We start from the raw sequence: 21718 nt of genomic DNA, 5'->3' as shown, positions 1-21718 counted from the left end.
CTCACATCTCTAAGCCTCCTATTCCTTACCCTAAGTCTATACCTCATGGCCATTGATCCCTCTGCCAAGGAGAAAAGTTTCTTTCTGTCTACCCTATCAATGTCCCTCATTATTTTATACATCTCATCATGTTCCACCTCAGTCTCCCCTGCTCCAAGGAAAACAACTCCAGTCTGTCCAGTCTCTCTCAATAACTAAAACTCTCCAGCCAAGGCAACATCCTGGTAAATCTCCACTGCACCCTCTCTTGTGCAATCACATCCCCAAAATAAACATCACATTACTTAATAAAAAAGAAATACTGGGCTGTCAAGCACTTGCAGCATCCTAAGGTTGTGAAAGCAAGATAAAAATTGTAAGTGCACTTCTTAAGGCATCCTCTAATACGTTTCTGTTCACATTGTTTCAGGACTTAAACAGCTTGCTTTGAGTTAACATCTCTGTTAAACAGTGATAAAGGGTACACATCCAGATACATCATGTGCCTACGTATAATTATTGCAAAACAGTAGTGTTGATGTGAATGGCTAGTCATGCTGCTCCAACCTGTTATTCACCTTCATTCTACTATTAATGCTGGATTAATAGAGTCTTAATCAACCACTTTCCACTGCATATTTCAAACAACACTTTGCATTCTGAAGGGATTATGTTTGAGCAGATTTAAAATCGGATTTCTATTTTTGTCTACTAAGCAGTTTCTCTTTATTCAGAATTCTTCAAATTAGTAAATGTACCTTAATTGAATGTTTGGAAAATTTCTCAACAATATGCAAATGTAAGCCATGGGATATCTAAAGTTTTAGTTATGGCTTGAGATTTTACTCGATGCAACTTTAGACAACGGACTTTGGACGATTACCTATGAGAATTGAAACTTTTCTCGGAAGAAGGAAACTTTACAAAATACACAGTAGCATTCAAAGAAAGGTAAAAAAAAAGAGATGTTTTGAAATAAAATGGTGTTAATGTGTTTATTAATGTCCATTTTGTGTTAAGATGCTGTTTTTGTGCTTGTTCTTCAGTAAGAAAATGAATGCATGTTATTTTGTAATTTCCCAGCCTCAATTTTATCTTGCGAACTTCCATTCATGATTTTAGTTTGTTGTAGTGTGTTGAATTTTTGCTATTATAAGTTTTATGTCTATTTTAGTAACACAGTCAGCCATGAACTTTCCAATTTTCAATTCTTCTCATCTTAGTTTCCACATGGTATTGAAATCCATAACTATCTCAATGTATCCTTCTCTAATTTCTTTTCCCAGAAGCTGAGAAACGTCTTCCTCTTCTTAATCATTCCTTCCAGGCATTTAAAAGCCATGCCTCAGATCCTTACTCAGTTTATTTCACATTAAGTCATTTCCTTTGCTTCTCTTTTTTAACTGTAGTTTGTTTTAACTTTTTAACTCAATGCAGCTATGTTGTATACATGGAACATAAGCACACACAGTTTCTAAGCCACAGAAAAGGCAACAGTATATTGAATATTTCAATTATTCACATTCATTTTATTATAACATTGCCTTAAATATCAGAACCAACAGCAGATTTTCTTCATAGAATACAATCATTTCAATTACTGCTCCCTTTGCAATGTGCCCATATGGCACTGTGGTAGTGTCCCCACCCCTCAGCCAGGTTAGGTTCAAATCAAACCTGATCCAGAGAAGTGCCATAACATGTCTGAATAGGTTGATGAAAAATATCTATATATTAGTGACAGTGTTGTTCCTCAAATCAGACCACTTTTTACTGGCTGAGTGATACAAAGCTACACTTACTTTTACCCTGGAAATACTAGAGTAGAAATTGTTATAAAATAGACATCAAACTATACCAATCCAGCAGTGATAGTTAGCTGCATTCAATTTATGCAGATATTGGTCCTGCTGCTAAATTCAGGAGGAGAACTTTCTTTTAGCGCTTGCTAGATCAGAAATTAGGAGATTGAGATATGTGAAGCAACGGTTAAACAGCACGACCTTCAGGAATCATGATACAATAAGGATGTACCATTACATGACTAAGAGAGATTGATAAGACCATAAGAAGTAGGAGCATACGAAGGGCATTCAGCCCATCAACTCTGCTTCATCATTCAAAGGATCATGGTTGATCTGAATCCTGAACTCCATCTTCCTGACTTATCCCCATAACCCTTAATCCCTTACTGATTAAAGTCTGTCTATCTTGGCCTTGAATATACTTAACGTTAGCACCCTTTTGTAAAGAATTCTACAGATTCACTCCCCTCCGAAGAAATTCCTTCTTAACTCTGTTTTAAATGGGAAACCCCTTATTCTGAGAGTATGCCATTTGGTCCTAGAATCTTTTGAATCCATTCTACCTTTTTCACATAGTTGATATCCTTCTCAACCCTATTTTGTAGAATCCCTACAGTGTGGAAGCAGGCCATTCGCCCCTTCAAGTCCACACTGACCCTCTGAAGAGCCTTCTTCCCATACCTACTCTGTTACCGTATCTCCTCCCCTGTATTTCCCATGGCCAGTCCACCTAACCTGCACATCTTTGGACTGTGAGAGGTGACCCATGCAGACAGAGGGAGAATGTGCAAACTCCACACAGACAGTCGCCCGAGGGTGGAATTGAACTTTGGTCACTGGCGCTGTGAGGCAGGACTGCTGAACCATTGAGCCACAGTGCTGCCCCAATCTCATGCCTTCTCCCAGTAACACTTGATCCCTTATGAATCAAGAACCTATCTATTTCTGTCGTAAATACACGCAATGACTTGGCCTCTACAGCCTTCTGTGGCAATGAGTTCAACAGATTAACAACCCTCTGGCTGAAAAAATTCCTCCTCATCTCAGTTCTAAAGGGTTGTCCCTTTATTCTGAGGCTGTGCCCTCAAGCCCTGGCATCTCCTACTCTATCCAGGCCTCTCAGTATTCTGCAAGTTTCAATCAAATCCCGCCCCCCCACCTCATTTTTCTAAACGCTATCGAGTACAGACCCAGAGTCCTCAACCACTCTTCATAAGACAAGCGCTTCATCCTCGGGATCATCCTTGTAAACCCAACCCACTCTCCCTCAACTCATAAGACAGTCGTCCAGGATCAACCTTGTGAACTTTCTCTGGACTGCCTCTAATGCCAATGTAATTTTCTTCAGATAAGGGGACCAAAACTGTCCACGGTATTATAGCTGCCTTGTATATTTTAGCATATTTTTTATATTCCATTCCTTTTCAAATAAAGGCCAACATTCCATTTGCCTTCTCTATTACCTGCAGAATTTGGTTGCTGGCTTTTTGTGGTTTATGCAGAAAGACCCCCAAAATCCTCCATGCTGCAGCTTGCTACAGTCTTTCTCGATTTAAATAATATTCAGCTCTTCTCTTCTTCCTGCCAAAGTGCATAATCTAATCTCATTTGAGGTGTCTATCCCCGACTGTATGTTGAATTAGTCTGTAAATAAAAAGTTGTTGGTAAAACGTAGATTGACTTTTGCAGAGTCATTTAAGAGATCTCCTATCATGTCAATCAGAAGATGAAGTGATGATGTTCCTAATGCCTGTTCAAGAACCCCTGTACAAACTGGTCCTAGAATAGTTTTTGCTCAAGTGGCCCAGATATTCCGATAGTCATATAGTTGTCTCTGCGGCATGGACTGGAACTGCCTGTCAGGAACCCTGCAGAATCCCAGACAAAATTCCAATGAGCAATTCCCCTGCCTTAAATATCCTCCAATAAAAATTCTCAATGTTAGACAATTTGGAAAGTTCCACCTCCATTAAGTTAAAGCTAGCCAGAAAATGTTAGCCATTTTCAGGAATAAATCTAACTCCTGGGTAGCTATTAAGTTGACCACTCAACGTACAACTCCCCCCTCACCACAATGACACCTCCTGTGATCCTTGTCAATGACTTCCCCAACATGTCATAAAACTCCACAAACCAACATGGCTTTGTCTACCAGCCAGGCACCTCCCCAACAGCCCTGCCTCTGGACTGATCTCCTGGGACCTCAATATCCCCACCCCCCCTCAAGCCTCAACAATACTCTTCCCATCACCACCAACATGCTCCACACCCATCCACCACCCCTCTGCTGCCCCATCAGACTGATATCATCCCTCTCCACCATGCTGACCCCAAATCTCCCTCACCCCCACCAGCACCAATTCCCTTCAACCCACCAGGCACTCCTGCACCAATCAACCTCAGCAAATCCCTCTCGCTCTCCATCCGCAATATTCCCTCTCTACCAGCCCAGACATTACCCTGGCCACAACATCCATGTGTATTTCTGAAGGAGCCAGGATCAGAATTCCTGGCTAAAAGTAAATGAGTGGAGTGGCAATCTGATTGTGACTGTCAGCATATCTGGGCCATTGCATTGGATTTAACTTCAATCTCTGTTTATAGATGTTGGTGTGTTTGCTGAACTGGGAGGTTTGATAGCATTGAGGATTGATAGCATTTGCTATCAAACCTCCCAGCTCGGTGAACACACCAACATCTACAACCAGCACCCAGGCTACAAATCTTCACTCAAACCCTGAATCGCTGTTTATGTTTCAAGCACCACATTTATGTAAAGTCTTGAAATACATACACAAGGACAGACTTTGCTCTCCATCCACATAGTCTTCCCTGAGGAGATCAGAAGTCAGACAATCAGTTGCATTATACTCAATATACAATTTTGCAAATATTAATCAGGAGAGATTTAGGAGCCAATTCTCCACATTCCTATCAGCAGAGGTCCATAATAGTGTCAAATTTGCAACATGAAATTAATGGGAAGGCAAGATCTGACTGATTCATCAAGGCTGTCCCATGCTTGGATGTCTGAAACACAATAAATATTCCCTCTGTCCCTTTGTCTATACTTTCCCATTCATGTGTTCTCCAGAAAAAAAAAGGAAGAATCCACAGACCTGATTGGGGAATAACCCTTTCCAACTCCTCCCACACGCAACTTAAAACAATCTAGGAGATCGCACACTCTAAAGCCACTTACCTACTGTACACTGAAATCTGTAACTCTGTCTGTCACCGTTTTCATGGCATAAGGACGCTCATCACTTTTATGCTAGTTACATACATATCTGTGTTCTAGTTCAGAGTACGAACAGAAAACAAAGGACAAAGTTAACAAGATAACAAAGTTAATTGCAGGCACAAGGAACAATGGAAAAATGAAAATTTATAAATATCTGGCAGAAACAATGGTATTTCAGCTACAGACTAAACAGGTTGGTACATTTAGAACATTTCAGAACAAATTTATAACCAAAACTAAACAAGGGCAAGAAGCAGCAGAGCCCTTCAAATCTAAGACAAATAGAATAGGGTAATTCTGGATTAGTGCCCAATGTAACTTGTCTGTATAGGATGTTACAACTAGTCCAGACTAGATTTTTGAGTAAACTCATCTCAGTCAAGGTAACAACGAGGGCTTTGAATTGGCTTCAGCACCTCTAATGTAGGGCTGGAAAACTGAGCAAATGCATGCCCCTGATTACTTTCAGAAATGCTGTATTTGTTGACATGGGGCGATGGGATAACTCCTGCAATTAATGAGGATCACATGGTGCTTGACATTCATGGCAATGTATTCCAGCAAGGAATCAGAAACAACTTCAGATGTATTCATGTTGCTAACTCTTTTATCTTTACGGATCAGTCAGCTCCCTGATTCAGTGTCTGCTGCGTTGCTGCTAATTCCTACGGGCAGCGGTAAGACATTTAACTGAAGCATCCTTGATCAAAGAAGAGTAAACTCACAGCCATAGATTCTGGCTTGTGACCCAGAAGCAGAACATTGAACTTTTAACCTATGATGTAGCAGTAGTCATCTTATACTGCACAGGCCCCATAAGCAGCAATGTAATAACTCTTAGATGATCTGCTGCTGTGAAGCTGAGACTGAGGGATAGATAATGACCAGGACACTAGGGAGCTCTTCTGTAAAACAGTGCCATGGAATCTGTTACATTCACCTGAGGAGGTTTTCAAAATATGAGATAAAATTTGATATATGAGATATTATTGTTCATACAACATGTGAGCAGTGGTGCAAATTCCATTTAGTTGCCTCACGCTAGCAGTGGTGGAAATCTGAAAATTTCTTCAGTCACAACTTTAAGTTCCTTGCTCGTGCAGACATTCAGCAGCAACAAGAGTTGTACCTTCAACAGCCCTACAGAGGAAATCTTTGTGACAAGACTGAAGAAGGCCGAATCTCCAGTCAATGGTAAAAACATTCCAGATTTAGTACGAGATGCTGTACTGCAGGAGAGTACAGAAATCGTTGGAGCTGGAGTATTAATCACTCCAGGCAGTTACAGATCATATTGCGTCCCAGTAAGCTGTAAGAGCAGTCCCACGTTGGAGTTCAGGTGGAGGGCTTACAGACATCAGCAGACACCAGTATTAATGTTAAAACACCTGATGAGCAGCTACAATGAGAGATAGTAGGAACTGCTGATGCTGGAATCTGAGATAACAAGGTGTGGAGCTGGATGAATACAGCAGGCCAGGCAGCATCAGAGGAGCAAGAAAGCTGAATTTCAGATCTGGACCCTTCTTCAGAAATGGGGGAGGGGAAAGGGGCTCTGAAATAAATAGGGAGGGGGTGCGGTGATAGAAGGTGGATAGTGGAGCAGATAGGTGGGAGAGAAGATGGACAGGTCAAGGAGGCGGGGATGAAGCTAGTAAAGGTGAGTGTAGACAGGAAGTTGGGATGGGAGTTGGTCAGTGAGGAGGAAGGGGCGGATAGGTGGGAGGGAAGACGGACATGTCAAGGAAGCGGGGATGAGAGGGGCTGGACTTGGGATGAGGTAGGGGTGGGGAGATATTGAAGCTCGTAAAGTCCACATTGAGACCATTGGGTTGTAGGGTTCCAAGGCGGAATATGAAGTGCTGGTCCTCCAGTTTCTGGGTGGCATCGTTGGCTGTTCCTCCAGTTTCCGGGTGGCATTGCTGTTCCTCCAGTTTCCGGATGGATACAATAGCTACAATAGCAGAAATCAAGGACCTCAGATGCAATTCAAGTTGAAGACACAGAAGTCAGAACTAAATTGATAAAGAGGCAGTTTTGATGACTAAAAGGGTGTGGGTTCATGGAATGAGAAAGTTAAGAGAGTTTATTAAGGCTGCGTAAATGTTGGAAACCTTCATTTCAGCTACAGAAGGTGGGAGTCTTCCATTTTGACCACTCAAAGCTGAGGAAAACCTTGTAGTAAAATTAAAATCATTTTAAACAAGAAGAATTATTACATTAGGAAGGCATTGCATTAGAAATCACATTGCCAGTAAGATATGATGTTGTTGTTTGGTCGTACAGAACTTTAAAATACACTTGCTGTTGAAGCTTTTCATCTTGCGTTCATCCTGACAATTTGCAAGAATACAAATTAAAAAGAAAGACCAACATTTTTACTGAATGAGAGGAGACTGCAGATTGGTTGACAAAAGTGGACTCTGATTAGTTGGAGGCATTGTTACGAAGAATGTACCATTAATGTAAGATTTGTAACATTCAGAAGAAAGAAATGATTTAGGGAAAGCCATACAAGTGGTGAATGTAACTGAGGTTCAGAACCAGCACAGACTAACCTTGAAAGGAAAAGGTCAAACCTGTCCCAGGAGATCAGAAGTATCTATTCAGTTCTAAAGGGGAGCTGGTGGTGTTATGGTATCGTCAATGCAATAGTAATCCAGAGACCCAGGTAATGTTCTGTGGATAACAAGGTGTAGAGCTGGATGAACACAGCAGGCCAAGCAGCATCAGAACAGATCTAGCAACTCAACATTGGGCACCAATGAGGTGCTGTAGGCCAGCAGCTGCAGCAGTAGAATTATATTCCAACACAATTTGAAACCTTATGGCACTGCATATCCCCCACTGTACCATCACCATCAAGCCAGGGTATCAATCCCGATTCAAGAAGATTGGAGGGGACATGCCAGTAGCAACACTAGGTACTTCTAAAAATGGAGTGTCAACCTGGTGAAGATACAAAACAGGACAACCTGCATGCCAAACAGTACATGCTGCAACTGATATACAGAGATAAGTGATTCTACAACCAATGGATTAGATCTAAAGCTCAACAGTCCTGCTGCATCTAGTCACAAGTAGTGGTGGATAATTAAACAATGCACTGGAGGAGGAGGAGCATCTAAAATTATCCCCATTCTGAATGGTCAATGAGTCCAGTTCAGCAGTGCAAAAGATAAGGCTGAAACATTTGCAACAATCTTTGGTTAGAAGTGCCGATTGGATGATCCGTCTCCTCCAATGATAGCTAGCGTCACAGATGCCAGTCTTAAGCCAATTCGATTCATTCCACATGATATCAGGAAATGGCTAAAGGCTTTGGATACTACAAGAGCAATGTGTCATGATGTTCTGGCAATAGTACTGAAGTCCTATGCTCCAGTACTTGCCACACCCCTATCCAAGCTGTTTCAATATAGCTACAACATTGGCATCTATCCGACAATGTGGAAAATTGCCTGGACATATCCAATTCACAAAATGTTGGACAACCCAACCAATTATTGCCTCATCAGTCTACTATTGATTGTAAGTGCCCAGTGATGTTCAGTTTGGGCTCGGCTGGGCACTCAGCTCCTGTCCTCATTACAGCCTTGGTTTAAACGTAAAAGGCACTGAAATCCAGGGGTGAGGTGAGAGTGACTGCCCTTGGCATCAAGGCCGCATTCAACTAAGTGTGGCCTAAACAGACCCATATAACCAACAGTTTCAAATTAATTCCAGACCTCAAGGCACTGGCAGATAACATGCAGGCGCAGGTGTCATACTGAGACATGGTGCAAGAAATAAACTGTCTATTCTATATTTTCTTTGAGGTAGATCCTTGGGTTGCACTTAAATTCAAAAAGTAATTTTGTGCTTAAAAAGGCTAGAGACCACCTTTGAAAAGCATTACTATCCTGCGCCAGTTTTCTCTGTGGTTTGAAAGAAGTATCACAATGAACATTCTATATAAATGTAGAGAAATGCATTGACACATTTTTGTCACTTTCTGAATGAACCTAAGATTTATCACCCATTTGTTTTTACTTTGTGGTCCATATTTGGTAAGAATTGACTTATGTCAGCCAATAGAGAACTTTCCAGCTACCTGAGACAGAACATTAGCCTTATATAACTTTAAACTGGAGGTCTGGAGCTGAAAAAGCATCATTCGAGATTACATTTTCAAAAGAAAAGTAAAAGAGGAAGAACTGATAGACCAAGAACTGGGTATCTTAACAATTTTGATACAATTTTTCGCAGTTATCTGTTGTGGTTTATCTTCGGATTGAACATTTGCGCAGTGTACAAGATAAATAACCTTGGTAGATTAATTGAGTATATTTGCAGGAGAATTTTGCAGAGAAAATAGCACTAACCTTGTCTCGTAATAGGATCATTGCCCCCAGATCAGAAGATTTTTTTAAAAATACTTTGGATATTTGAGAACATGATCAAGTTGATGCTTCAGTGCAATATCAAGGGAATTTTGGCTGTGCCATTCTCCGGATCAGATGCTGAACTGAGATCTCACCTGTCGTCTTCAGGTGAATGTAAAACAAGAATAACTGTTCACAGTAAGAATACAAGAGTTCTCCTGGTGTCCTGGCCAATATTATCAAATCAAATTTATGAGTCATTCAGCATTGTTGCTAATGGAACCCTACTGTGGGCAATTTAACTGACATATCATCCAAATAAATTCACTCTGGGCAATTTAACTGACATATCATCCAAATAAATTCACTCTAAATTTTGGGATATCCTCAGCCTGTGAAAGACGTTATATCAATGCAGGCTCTTTGTTTTAGAACAGTGTTTCTCATGTGATTAAATTAGTGTAATGATGTTGTACATATACCTGTTATTGACGGTGTGTCGAAAGCATTGTTATGCATTTGAACACATAGAACCTTATGATGGACCTACACATTTCAATGTTAAACTACTAAAATTTGTAAACTAGATAATCTAAAATGATAGTCACCTGTAAATAATGAAATGTTCTTTCAGCTTTGTCCACTGTTTTTCAGAAATCAAACATGAACATAAAGTCAAGTACATTCCTTTACATTGAATCCTATTTCTCATTATAGGCTTTGAAAGTCTACGTATATGCTTTTATGTTCGTCAAAAATACTCAACACACTTGATGTATTCAACATGTTTTAAATCATTTCTTTTTCTATTTTAGCAGATGTTTAAACAAATGGGGTAAAACAGTAGCAAGAGGAACTTCAGATTAATGTGTCAAACATTTATATTAGGAATCCACATCACAATTGAAAAGCCAAAGAGTAACATCAACATTTTGTAGCAATTAACTGTTGTGGAACAGTGAAAGAAATGTTCTGATATGACATAATTGGCCAGAACAGCTGCGATTAAATGGCTCATCAACAAAAAAAACAATCGTTTTCTTATATTTAAGTATCTTTGAAGCTAAACCAAATATGCTGTAATCTCATTGAGTTGTCAGAAAGTAACACACAACTGACTTTGTCAGTGGATACAAGTATTGTGCGATAGATTTTGCTTGCTTCATAATTCCTCCTTTTTCTGTTGTTTTCTCAACAAGATGATTTCCTGTGGTCCAATGCAATCATTTGCTCAGTGCCTTATTCGGAGAAAAATAGTGACAGCGGATAGCATTCAAGAGACCAATCTCCGACGCTGTTTATCGACCATTGACCTCATTGCTCTGGGCATTGGAAGCACGCTGGGTGCTGGTGTATATGTGTTGGCTGGAGAAGTTGCCAAAAGACAATCTGGGCCCAGCATTGTAATCTCTTTCCTAATTGCTGCACTTGCATCAGTGTTGGCAGGTCTATGTTATGCAGAGTTTGGTGCGAGGGTACCAAAGACTGGATCGGCTTACCTCTACAGCTATGTTACCATTGGAGAATTTTTGGCTTTCATTACCGGTTGGAATTTAATTCTCTCATATGTCATTGGCAAGTATCTACCTATTATTATCCTCTTGTTATCATTGTAGCAATATAGTACCTTAGTTGATAATGTAATGAAACAAAGTCATTGGAATTTTGTATTAATAGTTCTATCACTAGTGTGTTGGAATTTCAGCCCCATTAGTGCTACTTCTGCTACCATTGGGATTTTACTTGTCTATCTCAGCCTTGGATGTATTCATTGATTCCACAGTTTTTTAGGATTGAGGATTCCAAAGATTACCAAGTGGAAATATTCCTCCTCATCTTCTTCCCAAATGGGTGATCAGCCTCATTGCAACTTCTGCTAAACTTCCCATGAGAGAAACATCCTCTCAGCACACATCCTGTCAAATCTCCTTAGAATGCTATGCTTAAATAATATCTCCACTCATTCTTCCAAACTGCAATGAGCATAGGCCCAATCAGCTCAGTATGTCCTCTGAAGACAATACTTCATCCCAGGAATCAACCTAGTGAACTTTCTCTGAATTAATCCAATGCAAGTGAAGCTTACCTTAAATAAGGAGACCAAAGCAGTACATAGTGCCTTAGGTATGATCTTAACAATGCTCTGTATAGTTGTAGCAAGATTTTCTGCTGTTTATATTCCATCCTCTTTGCAATGAATACTTGCCTCCCTAATTAATTGCTTTACATGAAAGCTAACATTTTTTGTGTTTAAAGTACATGATGCGCCCTGATCATTGCAATGTAACTCTAATTTCTTTGGTCTCTCCCCATTTAAAAGCAAAGTTGCTTTCTCTTCACCTCTTCAACACCCCTTCGCAACCCCTACTTTCAATGGCGAAAGAATTCTTCTGCCGCTATAAAAGATGGTCCTTTGTACCCTCCTCACAATTTGCTTTCCCACCGATCTTTCTATCAACAGCAAATGTGCCTCAATGCACCCAAACCACATCATCCAATTAAAACAGTGTAGAAATATTTCCTACCCTGCCAGTGATCCCTGTGGCATTCCCCCAGGTTGCAAAATTGAAAAAGGCCCATGTATCTTAGCTAAAAACCGAAAGAACTGCAGATGCTATAGATCAGAAACAAAAACATAAATTGCTGGAAAAGTTTAGCAGGTCTGGCAGCATCTGTGGAGAGAGATAACATTTTGGATCCAGTGACTCTTCCTCAGACCCTTAGCTCTTTGTTTCCGGTTAGCCAAACCTCTATCCAAGCTAATGTCAATGCCTCAGGCTCTTATCTCGTGTAGTAACTTTTTTTATTGAAACGTTATTGATTGTCTTTTGGAAATCCAAATACTCTATATCCACTGGTTCCCCTTTACTCATCCTGCTTATAACATTCCTAGAGAAATTTAATATTTATCAAACATGATTGCTGAAGAAATTCTGCATGTCTGGCATCATCTGTGAAGAGAGAAACAGAATTGACATTTCAAGCCTAGTATGACTCTTTTTCAGAAGAAGAGTCTCTACCTCCTGAGGAAGAGTCATAATAAAGTCAAAATGCGAATTTTGTTTTCTCTCCACAGATTTTGCCAGACCTGCTGAGTTTCTCCAATGATTTGTGTGTTTGTTTCACTCTGTTTAATTGTGTTATGATTTTCTAAATGTCCTGCCACTTCTTCCTTAAGACTGAATGCCAATATTTTCCCAATAATGAACATCATACATCATTGAGGTGCCTTTTTTGGACCTCCTTTGATTTTTATTCCAATTGATTTTAATGGTATGAAAATCACACTGGATGTATCGTAGATGACCAATCTGATAATATCTGGTTTACTCTATTGGCAAAAGACAAAATTATCACCAGTTAGTTTCCTGAAAATAAAAATACTTTTACCCAGTCTCATTTTACAATTTTTTTTCTACTTCAGGCACATCTAGTGTGGCGAGAGCATGGAGTGGTACCTTTGATGAACTGTTAGGCAAACCCATTGAAAACTTTCTCAGCAGCCATGTGAAAATGGATGCACCAGGATTGGCCAAATATCCAGATTTCTTTGCGGTGTGTTTGATAATTCTATTGGCAGGTAACATTAATTTATAATATCATTATTATATTAGAAATTTTGCGATCGGTTTCAAAAAATACATTGAAGTTTCAACATGGCAATAGATTCTTATAGTGTTAGATATGATGTGGAGATGCCAGTGTTGGACTGGGGTGGACACCAAGTTATAGTTCAACAGGTTTATTTGAAAATGCAAGCTTTCGGAACTCAGCCCGTTCCTCAGGAGGATGGAGCTGAGCTCTGAAAGCTTATGTTTTCAAATAAACCTGTTAGACTATAACCTGTGATTTTTGACCAGTGTTAATTATAACCTAGATACCTTGGGGTAGATTTGTCACCACCAATCGTTCTTGCTAGTATTAGTCTAGGCTGTATATGGGGAAGGGTGTCCACATAACATCTTAGGCAGATGTTAGGCTCAATATTGATGAATAGTAAACAGGTTTCTTAGATATTACTTAATAGCTTGTAACATCATTTGATTCTAAGACATCAGGCTTAATGAGAGGATAGGTTCAAATTACAGCTAATGAAACATTCTCACACAGCAGAAAAACAAATACAGAATCAGAAGCAGAACTAATTAAGACACAAACACAACATGATTGGCTCCACCCATGAACAGTCCTTTACATTCCTGATGGACAAAACTTATCTTATCTTTTGAAGTCAGTTAACCCTTTTGAGGTCTCACCGAGTCATACAGACCATCTTGACGTAACCACTTGGTGTCAGAATTTAACCTTTATGAAAGCCATTGATTCTAATCATATTTACTTAATTTGTTTCCATGTCCTTTCAATCCTTTTTTCCCACACGTCTATCCATTTTCATCTTCAAAGTCGATTTTGTTTCCAAGTTGAGCACTAACTTTAGAAGTAAATGAAACAATTCATCATGCAAAGTAGTTTCTCCTGCTCTGTGTTTTAAATCTCTCATACATAGGTTTGCTTGTATATATGGCCCCTCATTCTATACCCCTCGGTTACTGCAAACTATCTGCTTCAATCCTTTAATGTTTTCTTTGTTTCTCTTTTTGAAGTCTGTGTGCACTGCAATTTCTAAGTACACATTTGCATTATCTACCCAAAGAATTCCGAGAATTTTGCCATGCTGGCTATTTATAATTATGTTTTCTTTATCTACATGCATAGTAATTTGGTTATTAATTAAAGTATAGCATTTCCCTTAGCAAGATCTTTGGCTGACTGGCTTATGTTCTTAGTTGGATAATCACTGGTTAATTTCCAAGAGTTTTTTTTGGGAAATCCTAAAGGCAATCTAATAATGCAAGTCCCCTCTCCCTCATTAAGAACACTGATGGTGGATTCATAAAAAACAGAAGTGGTGAAAAGTTGGAGCTCACATGAAGTGGTTAAAACAAGTAGCACAGATGAATTTAAGAAAGAGTCAGATAAGAACATGAAGGAGAATGGATGAGAAGGATATGTTGATAGGATCAAATGGGGTAAGGTGGGAGAAGGTAATGCATGAAAGTGTCCTCGTCAAGACATAACTAAAATATTTCCTCATCCTCCCCTTTTTAGGACTCCTCTCATTTGGTGCAAAAGAATCAACAACAGTAAATAAAATCTTTACAACGATTAATGGCCTCGTGCTTATGTTTGTTATTATCGGAGGTTGCATTAAAGGAAACATTTATAACTGGAGCATTACTACTGAGGTGCTGTTGAACATCACCGCAGAAGCACGGTATGTCCCAGCCTTCCCCCTACTTGTCATTGCACATCGGAGGTGTGGAGTGAATGTGTGTCAAAGCAAAGGATCATTTTCTCAGCCTGTGAAAGCTGTACAATCCCAGTGTGTGGTGTTTTACTACTATAGCACTTAACAGTTCACCGTTGCCACCTTTGAATGAAGATTTGCCTATTATTTGAAAAATACATGATAAGCAGTCAAATGTTTACATATATATGAAAAAATTAACTTAAGATCAATAGTTAAAAGAGTAACAATTGGCCAGTATGTACAAATTAAGCAGGGCAATGGACCCACTGGATTGCTCTTTGAAGGAGCTGGTGCAGACAGTGCTGTTCTTATTCTGTGATTTTCTGCTCACAATCGATGCAGCTTTTCTTGGCTAATTCAATTCCATTCACTCTGAAAATGCTAACTTTTGTTGCATTAAATTCAGAGGTTCCAGCAGCCTTCCACTGGCTTAGACAAGTATCACCAATTTATCTGTATGCTTTGAATGCAATTGAGCAGTGTAGGTTCCAGACCCCAAACCCTAGGTCCCCTAGACACCATTCTCACTGGTCTGAGCTTGGCTGCTAGCTGGTGATTTACACCTGACTCCCATCTCCTGGTGACAACATGGAAGGGAAATGGTGAAATGGTTATGATTCTAACTTAACATTTTTAAGGCAGAGGTAGGTAGATTCTTGATTACGAAAGCAATGAAAAATTATCAGGGATATGCAAGATTGTAGAGTTGAGGTTAAAATCAGATCAGGCATGATCTTATTAAGTAGAGGAGCAGCCTTAAAAGGGCTGAATGACCTATTCTTGATCCACATTCATATGTTTATAACTCAGATTGCTCTGCAGTGCAAATGCAACTTACAGAGTTTCGCTGAGGACAGGATCAGGCTCAATCATACGAACACAAGAAATAGGAGTAGAGTAGGCCATCTGGCCCATCGAGCCTACTGTGCCATTTAATAAGATCCTGGCTGATCTTCTCATGACCCAGCTCCACTTATCTGCCCACTCACCATAACCCTTAATTCCTTTACTGTTCAAAAATCTATCTATCTATCTTAAAAACATTCAATGACATAGCCTCACCTGCTTCACTGGGCAGGGACTTCCACAACTCCGCAGCCCTTTAGGTGAAGAAGTTCCTCCACAGCGAAGTCCAAAATCTGCTCTCTGTTATTTTGAGGCTAAGCCTCAAAGGAGAATCATCGTCGTTTCTCTCGTTGAATAGCTTGCAGATGCCGGCTTTTTAAATTTATGCTCAAAATAATAGCCATGCGGCTGATATATAGTCAGGTGGGCTGCTAAAATCGATGTGTACTTATCATTTTTTTATATTCTTTAGGAATCTGACCTCCATTGTAAACATAACCAGCGATTATGGAGTAGGAGGATTTATGCCTTATGGATTCAGTGGCACTTTGACTGGCGCTGCCACTTGTTTCTATGCATTTGTAGGGTTTGACTGCATAGCAACTACAGGTATGTTCTTTTGTAGCTAAACAATAAGACTACAAATGCTAGATAACCAATGTAAAAGTTGTTGACCATCAATTATAATAGCATTGTGATTATGTTGCTGGACTAATAATGATGCAAGGACATGAGTTAAAATCACACCATGATAGATGGAGAATTTAAAATATGAGTCAAAATCTGCATTAAATAGCTATTCCCACTAATACTGACCGTGAGTACGATTGTTATCAAAACTCATTAGTGTATCAGATAACAGGCAGAATCTTCTAAGGGTCTGAGTAACATGGGCTATTGAGAGATTTGTGGCAGAATTGGATGAGAAGTCCTGAGAGTCTATCCCAAAATTGGGAACATTGACAATTAAGGGAAATTATTGCTTGCTAAATGCCTTCTTACCAGACTGAAACATCACTTTAATAGCTACTTATCTTAACAAATGCACCCAACAAGCTACATGTCGAGGAATCTTAGCATGGAAATCAGAACGGGTACCTGGCAACTTCAGCTCGCCACTTGCTCTGAAGGACCTTCAACATCTCAGGACATGTTACATGGGCATTGACAACATATACACCACATCCATGGACATTGGCATCCAATATGTGACAACCAGTGGACACCCTCATGGTGCATCTCCAATTCACTTACAGGATGTTTCCGCACTTCAGTGCTGCACCTTGAGCTGCTCCTGCAATTTGAATGCTGCAGCAAGGACTCTGTGCGCTCAGGGACATGCACCCAGTTCATAAGACTCTGCCATGTGGGGAAATATCCTTTCAGCATTTAGCCGATTAAACCCCCTAAGAAACCAATATGATTCAATAAGATCCCGTCTCATTCTGCTAAATTCCAATCAATACAGTCCCAACCTGTTTAACTTTTGCTCATAAAACAATTCCTCCATATCAGGGAATCACTCTATGAAACCTTCTTTGAACTGCTTCCAATGAAATAGTATCTTTTCTAAAATAAAGGGACTAAAACTGCACACAGTACCCCAGCTGTGGCCTCACCAGTACCTTGTCCATTTGCTGCATTTCCTACTCTTATACTCCAGCCTCCTTGAAATAAGGGCTAACATTCCATTAGCCTTCCTGATTCCCTGCTGCACCTGTGTGCTAGTTTTCTGTGTTTCGTACACAAGTACCCCCAAGTCCCAGAAATGAAGGGTCTAGGCCCGAAACGTCAGCCTCTCTGCTCCTATGATGCTGCTTGGCCTGCTGTGTTCATCCAGCCCTGCACCTTGTTGTCTCGGATTCTCCAGCATCTGCAGTTCCTACTATCTCTACCCCCAAGTCCCTTTGTGTTGCAGTCAGAGATTGTAAGAACTGCCGATGCTGGAGTCAGAGATAACACAGTGTGGAGCTGGAGGAACACAGCAGGCCAAGCAGCATCAGAGGAGTAGGAAAGTTGACGTTTCAGGTCCGGATCCTTCTTCGATTTCTGAAGAATGGTCCCGACCTGAAATGTCAACTTTCCTACTCCTCTGATGCTGCTTGGTCTGCTGTGTTTCTCCAGCTCCACACTGTGTTATCTATAACCAATAAATGTATTGAGCATCATTGTGTTTACATCAATAATTTGGTAGCATTTAGCTAAAGCTGGGAAGAACATTTACACCACCTGACTAAACTGCTTGTTCGGCTGCAAAATGACAATTTGGCTATTAATCCAGCTTAGGGTGAATTTGCCAACACAGAAGTAACTTACTTGGGGCATACTGTGGGACAAGGTCAAGCAGCACCTATAGAAGTGAAAGTAAGGGCTCTTTTGGATTTTCCCATGCCTAGGATGAAAGGTTAAATTTTGTGTCATGTTGACATGAATAGATTTCATTGCAAGTTTGTCCTGAACTTAACCATTTTTGTTGCACTATTTAAAAAATTTGTTGAAGAAAGGCAGAAAATTTGAATGGAAGCAAGAATGTCAATTTTTTGGAAACATGAAAGTTATGTTGACAACCACAGTATTTATAACCATTATAACCAACAGAAAAATATACATTCTTGGTACATATGAGTTAGTTTATGAATTGTGCAATAGTTTTGAAATATAAGGAAACAACATGGGCAAACTGACGTTGAATTTGAAAGGGTAAAGCAAAATACCTATGACTGTTGGTTATAGGTATTAGGAGTAAATAGCATGTATGGAGCTCTCAGAGAGATTGTTCTCATTAAAGAATTTACAAGTTTGCTACCTCCAGTAATTAAAACTCATATTGAAGGCCTGAGGGTTTCAACTGTTGGATAGCCAGTAGAGATGGCTGATAATTATGAGCTGATCCATAAAATTAAACCATTTTCTTGTCACCCTCATAAATGCAAGGATAGAAAAGGTGGGAGAGTGAAAGGAAGCCAGTAGCCACAATAAAGAAAGGATGGCCAGGCATTTGTGTCCAGACAAAACAGGAAAGTGCTGACCGCGGAAGTGGGAATCAAAGACCTAAAGATTTCCATTGTAATGAAGCAGGCCACCTTCATTCAGAACACATGGAGTTGTTTAGGAAGGCAATGGGACTTATTGTGGTTTGTGAGGCTGAAAAAGGAACTCAAATTATGACACCATAGATCAAAGTGTAGCTTTTCCTACAACATTAAGAGCGAAAGTAAATACTGCTGGGAGTGCAGAAGTGAATAATTTGGATGGGAGATATAAAGAGATTTTTTTTAATCAAAAGGAAGGATAATTCCTTCATCTTAAAATGATGTCACCAAGCCCAGAATTATATTAAGGGACACAGGAGCTACTCCATCTCCTGTGCTGGAGAAAAATATAATCCTTCCTCCAGAGAGCGCAAATAAAGCCAAGGTGTGAGCACATAAGTGGAGCATATACCCTGGTTCTATTGTAAGACTAAAGGTATACGTAGCTGTGAGTGCATGAGAGGTGAATGAGGTAGTTGAGAGTTATAAAAGATTTTTGTCCCAAGGAAAAGTAACCTCTTATTTATGGCTAAACCCTGAATTATATTAAGGGATACAGGAGCTACCCCTTTGCTGGAGAAGGACTTTTTAAAAAAATTCAGACAACACATTGAAAATCAAAGTTTTAATAAATAGAATTAGTGGAGAATATATACACATTCCTTTGTATATAGTGCATTTAGAGTATGACTTAATGTCTGGAACAGTGGAAAGGAATTGTTCAGGCATTATGCACGGATAGATTTGACTTACTCCCAGATAATGATTTGACAAGAGTAAACTTGTAGTTTTGAACATAATCATAAAGAATCTAAATGCGGTTAAAATAAAACTTACATCATGTTTCCGCCATAATCCAGAAAACAAAATTTATTTATTAGAACCAAACATATTCTTTAATAAGTGGTAAAATGGATTATTAATTACTAATATGCAAACTTAAATATTGCCTCTTTTAAATTCAAGCATACACACATTGTTCACAAATTGGATAGATAAGACAAATACTTCTACAGAAAAATGATGGGTGGAAAACATAAGCAATAAGGAACAATTCTGCAGTTGAACAGTCACAATTACAAGAGTGCAATGATGTGACATTGTACAGTTCTTTTGGACCTTGGTGACAATATCACACATATGCTGACCACAGAAGATCCCCAATTTGGTAGCCAGTCAGTTGGACCTAGTTCTTTACGCGGGTTAGAAGTTCACCTTTTCAAAGCATTTGACTATTGTTTTTCTACAATTCACAAAGGGACAGGGAGAGACAGAGGGAGACTTTCATGTACAGGAGGTGTGAGTGCAACTGCCCCTCTCTCAGTTCTGTGACAATCTACAAATGAATTCCAAAAACTGTTGCTGGGCGGATTTCTTTTCAACTCAAATGAACATGATGCCAGGGTGTTTCACAATAGTGTCAAATCCAGTTTCTCCAAAAATTACATGACCTTTTGTGACCAACAAATGAACCCCACACAGTTTCACTTTTCCTTTGAGTTGTAAAAAAGCTAGTCATTTCTTTTCAAACCAAACCTCAATTTTTCCATTTTCTATTTCAATTAAAATAACATGTAGCCCTTACAGATGACCAAAACAATGGCTAAACAAAGACCATCACCAGAGGTGAAAGTGATATCACAAACATGTTAGAGTAGCCGAAGATGGGGATAACGCAGAAGAAGTGTTTCGTAAATCTTCTTTTATTGAGGTTCATCAAGCAAATCTGGAGTTAAGCAGGTTAATACAATTAGCCCACACTGAGGTTGAGGCTGAAGGAGTTACAATGTGTTATTTTGTTAAAAATAGAATTCTGATGAGGGGTGGAGACCAGTGGACACTTATTCATTAGACAGTGTCACTGCCCAGATATCAGATTAAAATATTGTGGGTAGCATATGAAATTTGTATGGCAGGACATGTAGAAATATGAACAAAATCAAGCATTGAGGAACTGATTTTTTTTTACTGGCCAGGTCTTCATAAAGTTCTAGCCCAATTATGTCAAACATGCCATACTTGTTAGGTAATGAGAAAACGTCAATTTATAATCAAACAATCATCCTTATGGCCACACCAGTTTTGAGTTCTGGTAAAGTGTTGTAAGACTGTGTAAAACTGTTGCCTAAAACAAAAATGGGACACCAGTATATTTTTAGAATTATGCATATAACAACTCAATTTCCAGAAGCAATTCCTTATAGTGGGAAAATGAGCACAATTTTTGACGTCATGTGCTATGAATAGAAATACAGTTGCTCCAGGGTTCCAACTTTAGAGTTGAGCAAACTCCAACTTAATGTCTGTTTTTTTCCAAAATATAATAATTAACTTGGGTATAAAACCGTTGAAGCTTACCGTGTATCATCCATAAACATGGGAAGGTTTAGAGAGATACCATTAGACTTTCAAGACAATGTTTAAAGCAGACTGTCATGAACATTTTCAGGATTAGGACAAAGGTCTGGATTCTCTGTTATTTATTACCAGAGGTTGTCCAAATGAATCCACAGGGCTTAGTTAATTTGAATTAATCTATTCGTCATGAGATAGGAGGTCCATGAAAATTGATCAAGGAAAATGCTTCAAGACAGAGAGACAAATCTGCAATATTGGATTTATGTTTCTGTTTCTAGAGAAACTCACAGGAGCATGCAAGGTAGCACATAAAGGCATTACATGCAAAGATGAAAGAATGGGCATATAAATGAGTTGAAACCAGAACATTTCAAACAGGCAATGAAATTTTAATGTTCTTCCCTTTAAAAGACAAACCTCTGAAAGCAACATTCAGTGATCCATACAAGATAATTAATAGGATTAGTAAACTATGTCGTCTGATGGACTCGCTAGATAACGGGAAGAAGAATTGGTTATGTTACTATAACATATTAGAATGATATAATTATAGAGAGAAATTTGGACAGGAGCAAGTAGTAAAAATAGTGGAGCAGGTAGAAAATGACAGTGAAGTAGAAAGAGATGTAGACAATTCACAAAGGGAACTTTCAATTAGAAAATACTGAAACATTGGGACAGTTAGATACTATTTTCTCAAATTTTGTGGAAAAATAATGAGAGAATCTAATTAGGTTGCTAAAGGAATTAAAGGAAATATGTTGGGTTGTACATCTTTA

General features: G+C 39.2%; 1 protein-coding gene across 1 annotated transcript in view; it reads left to right on the top strand.

The window, feature by feature from the left end:
• Positions 1 to 10588: 10588 nt before the first annotated feature.
• LOC109916804 (cationic amino acid transporter 2) overlaps positions 10589 to 21718 on the top strand; it is a 38340-nt gene continuing 27210 nt past the window's right edge. Inside the window, exons 1-4 of the mRNA XM_020516553.2 lie at positions 10589 to 10967; positions 12817 to 12972; positions 14502 to 14667; positions 16022 to 16158. Coding sequence (XP_020372142.2) covers positions 10592 to 10967; positions 12817 to 12972; positions 14502 to 14667; positions 16022 to 16158 — 835 coding nt within the window. The 5' untranslated portion in view covers positions 10589 to 10591. The remainder of the gene's footprint in view (positions 10968 to 12816; positions 12973 to 14501; positions 14668 to 16021; positions 16159 to 21718) is intronic.

Source organism: Rhincodon typus, chromosome 12 (genome assembly GCF_021869965.1).
Source record: "Rhincodon typus isolate 14 chromosome 12, sRhiTyp1.1, whole genome shotgun sequence".
Lineage (NCBI taxonomy): Eukaryota > Metazoa > Chordata > Chondrichthyes > Orectolobiformes > Rhincodontidae > Rhincodon > Rhincodon typus.
The sequence above is the reverse complement of the archived record's forward strand: the minus strand, read 5'-3'. Positions and strand labels throughout refer to the sequence as shown.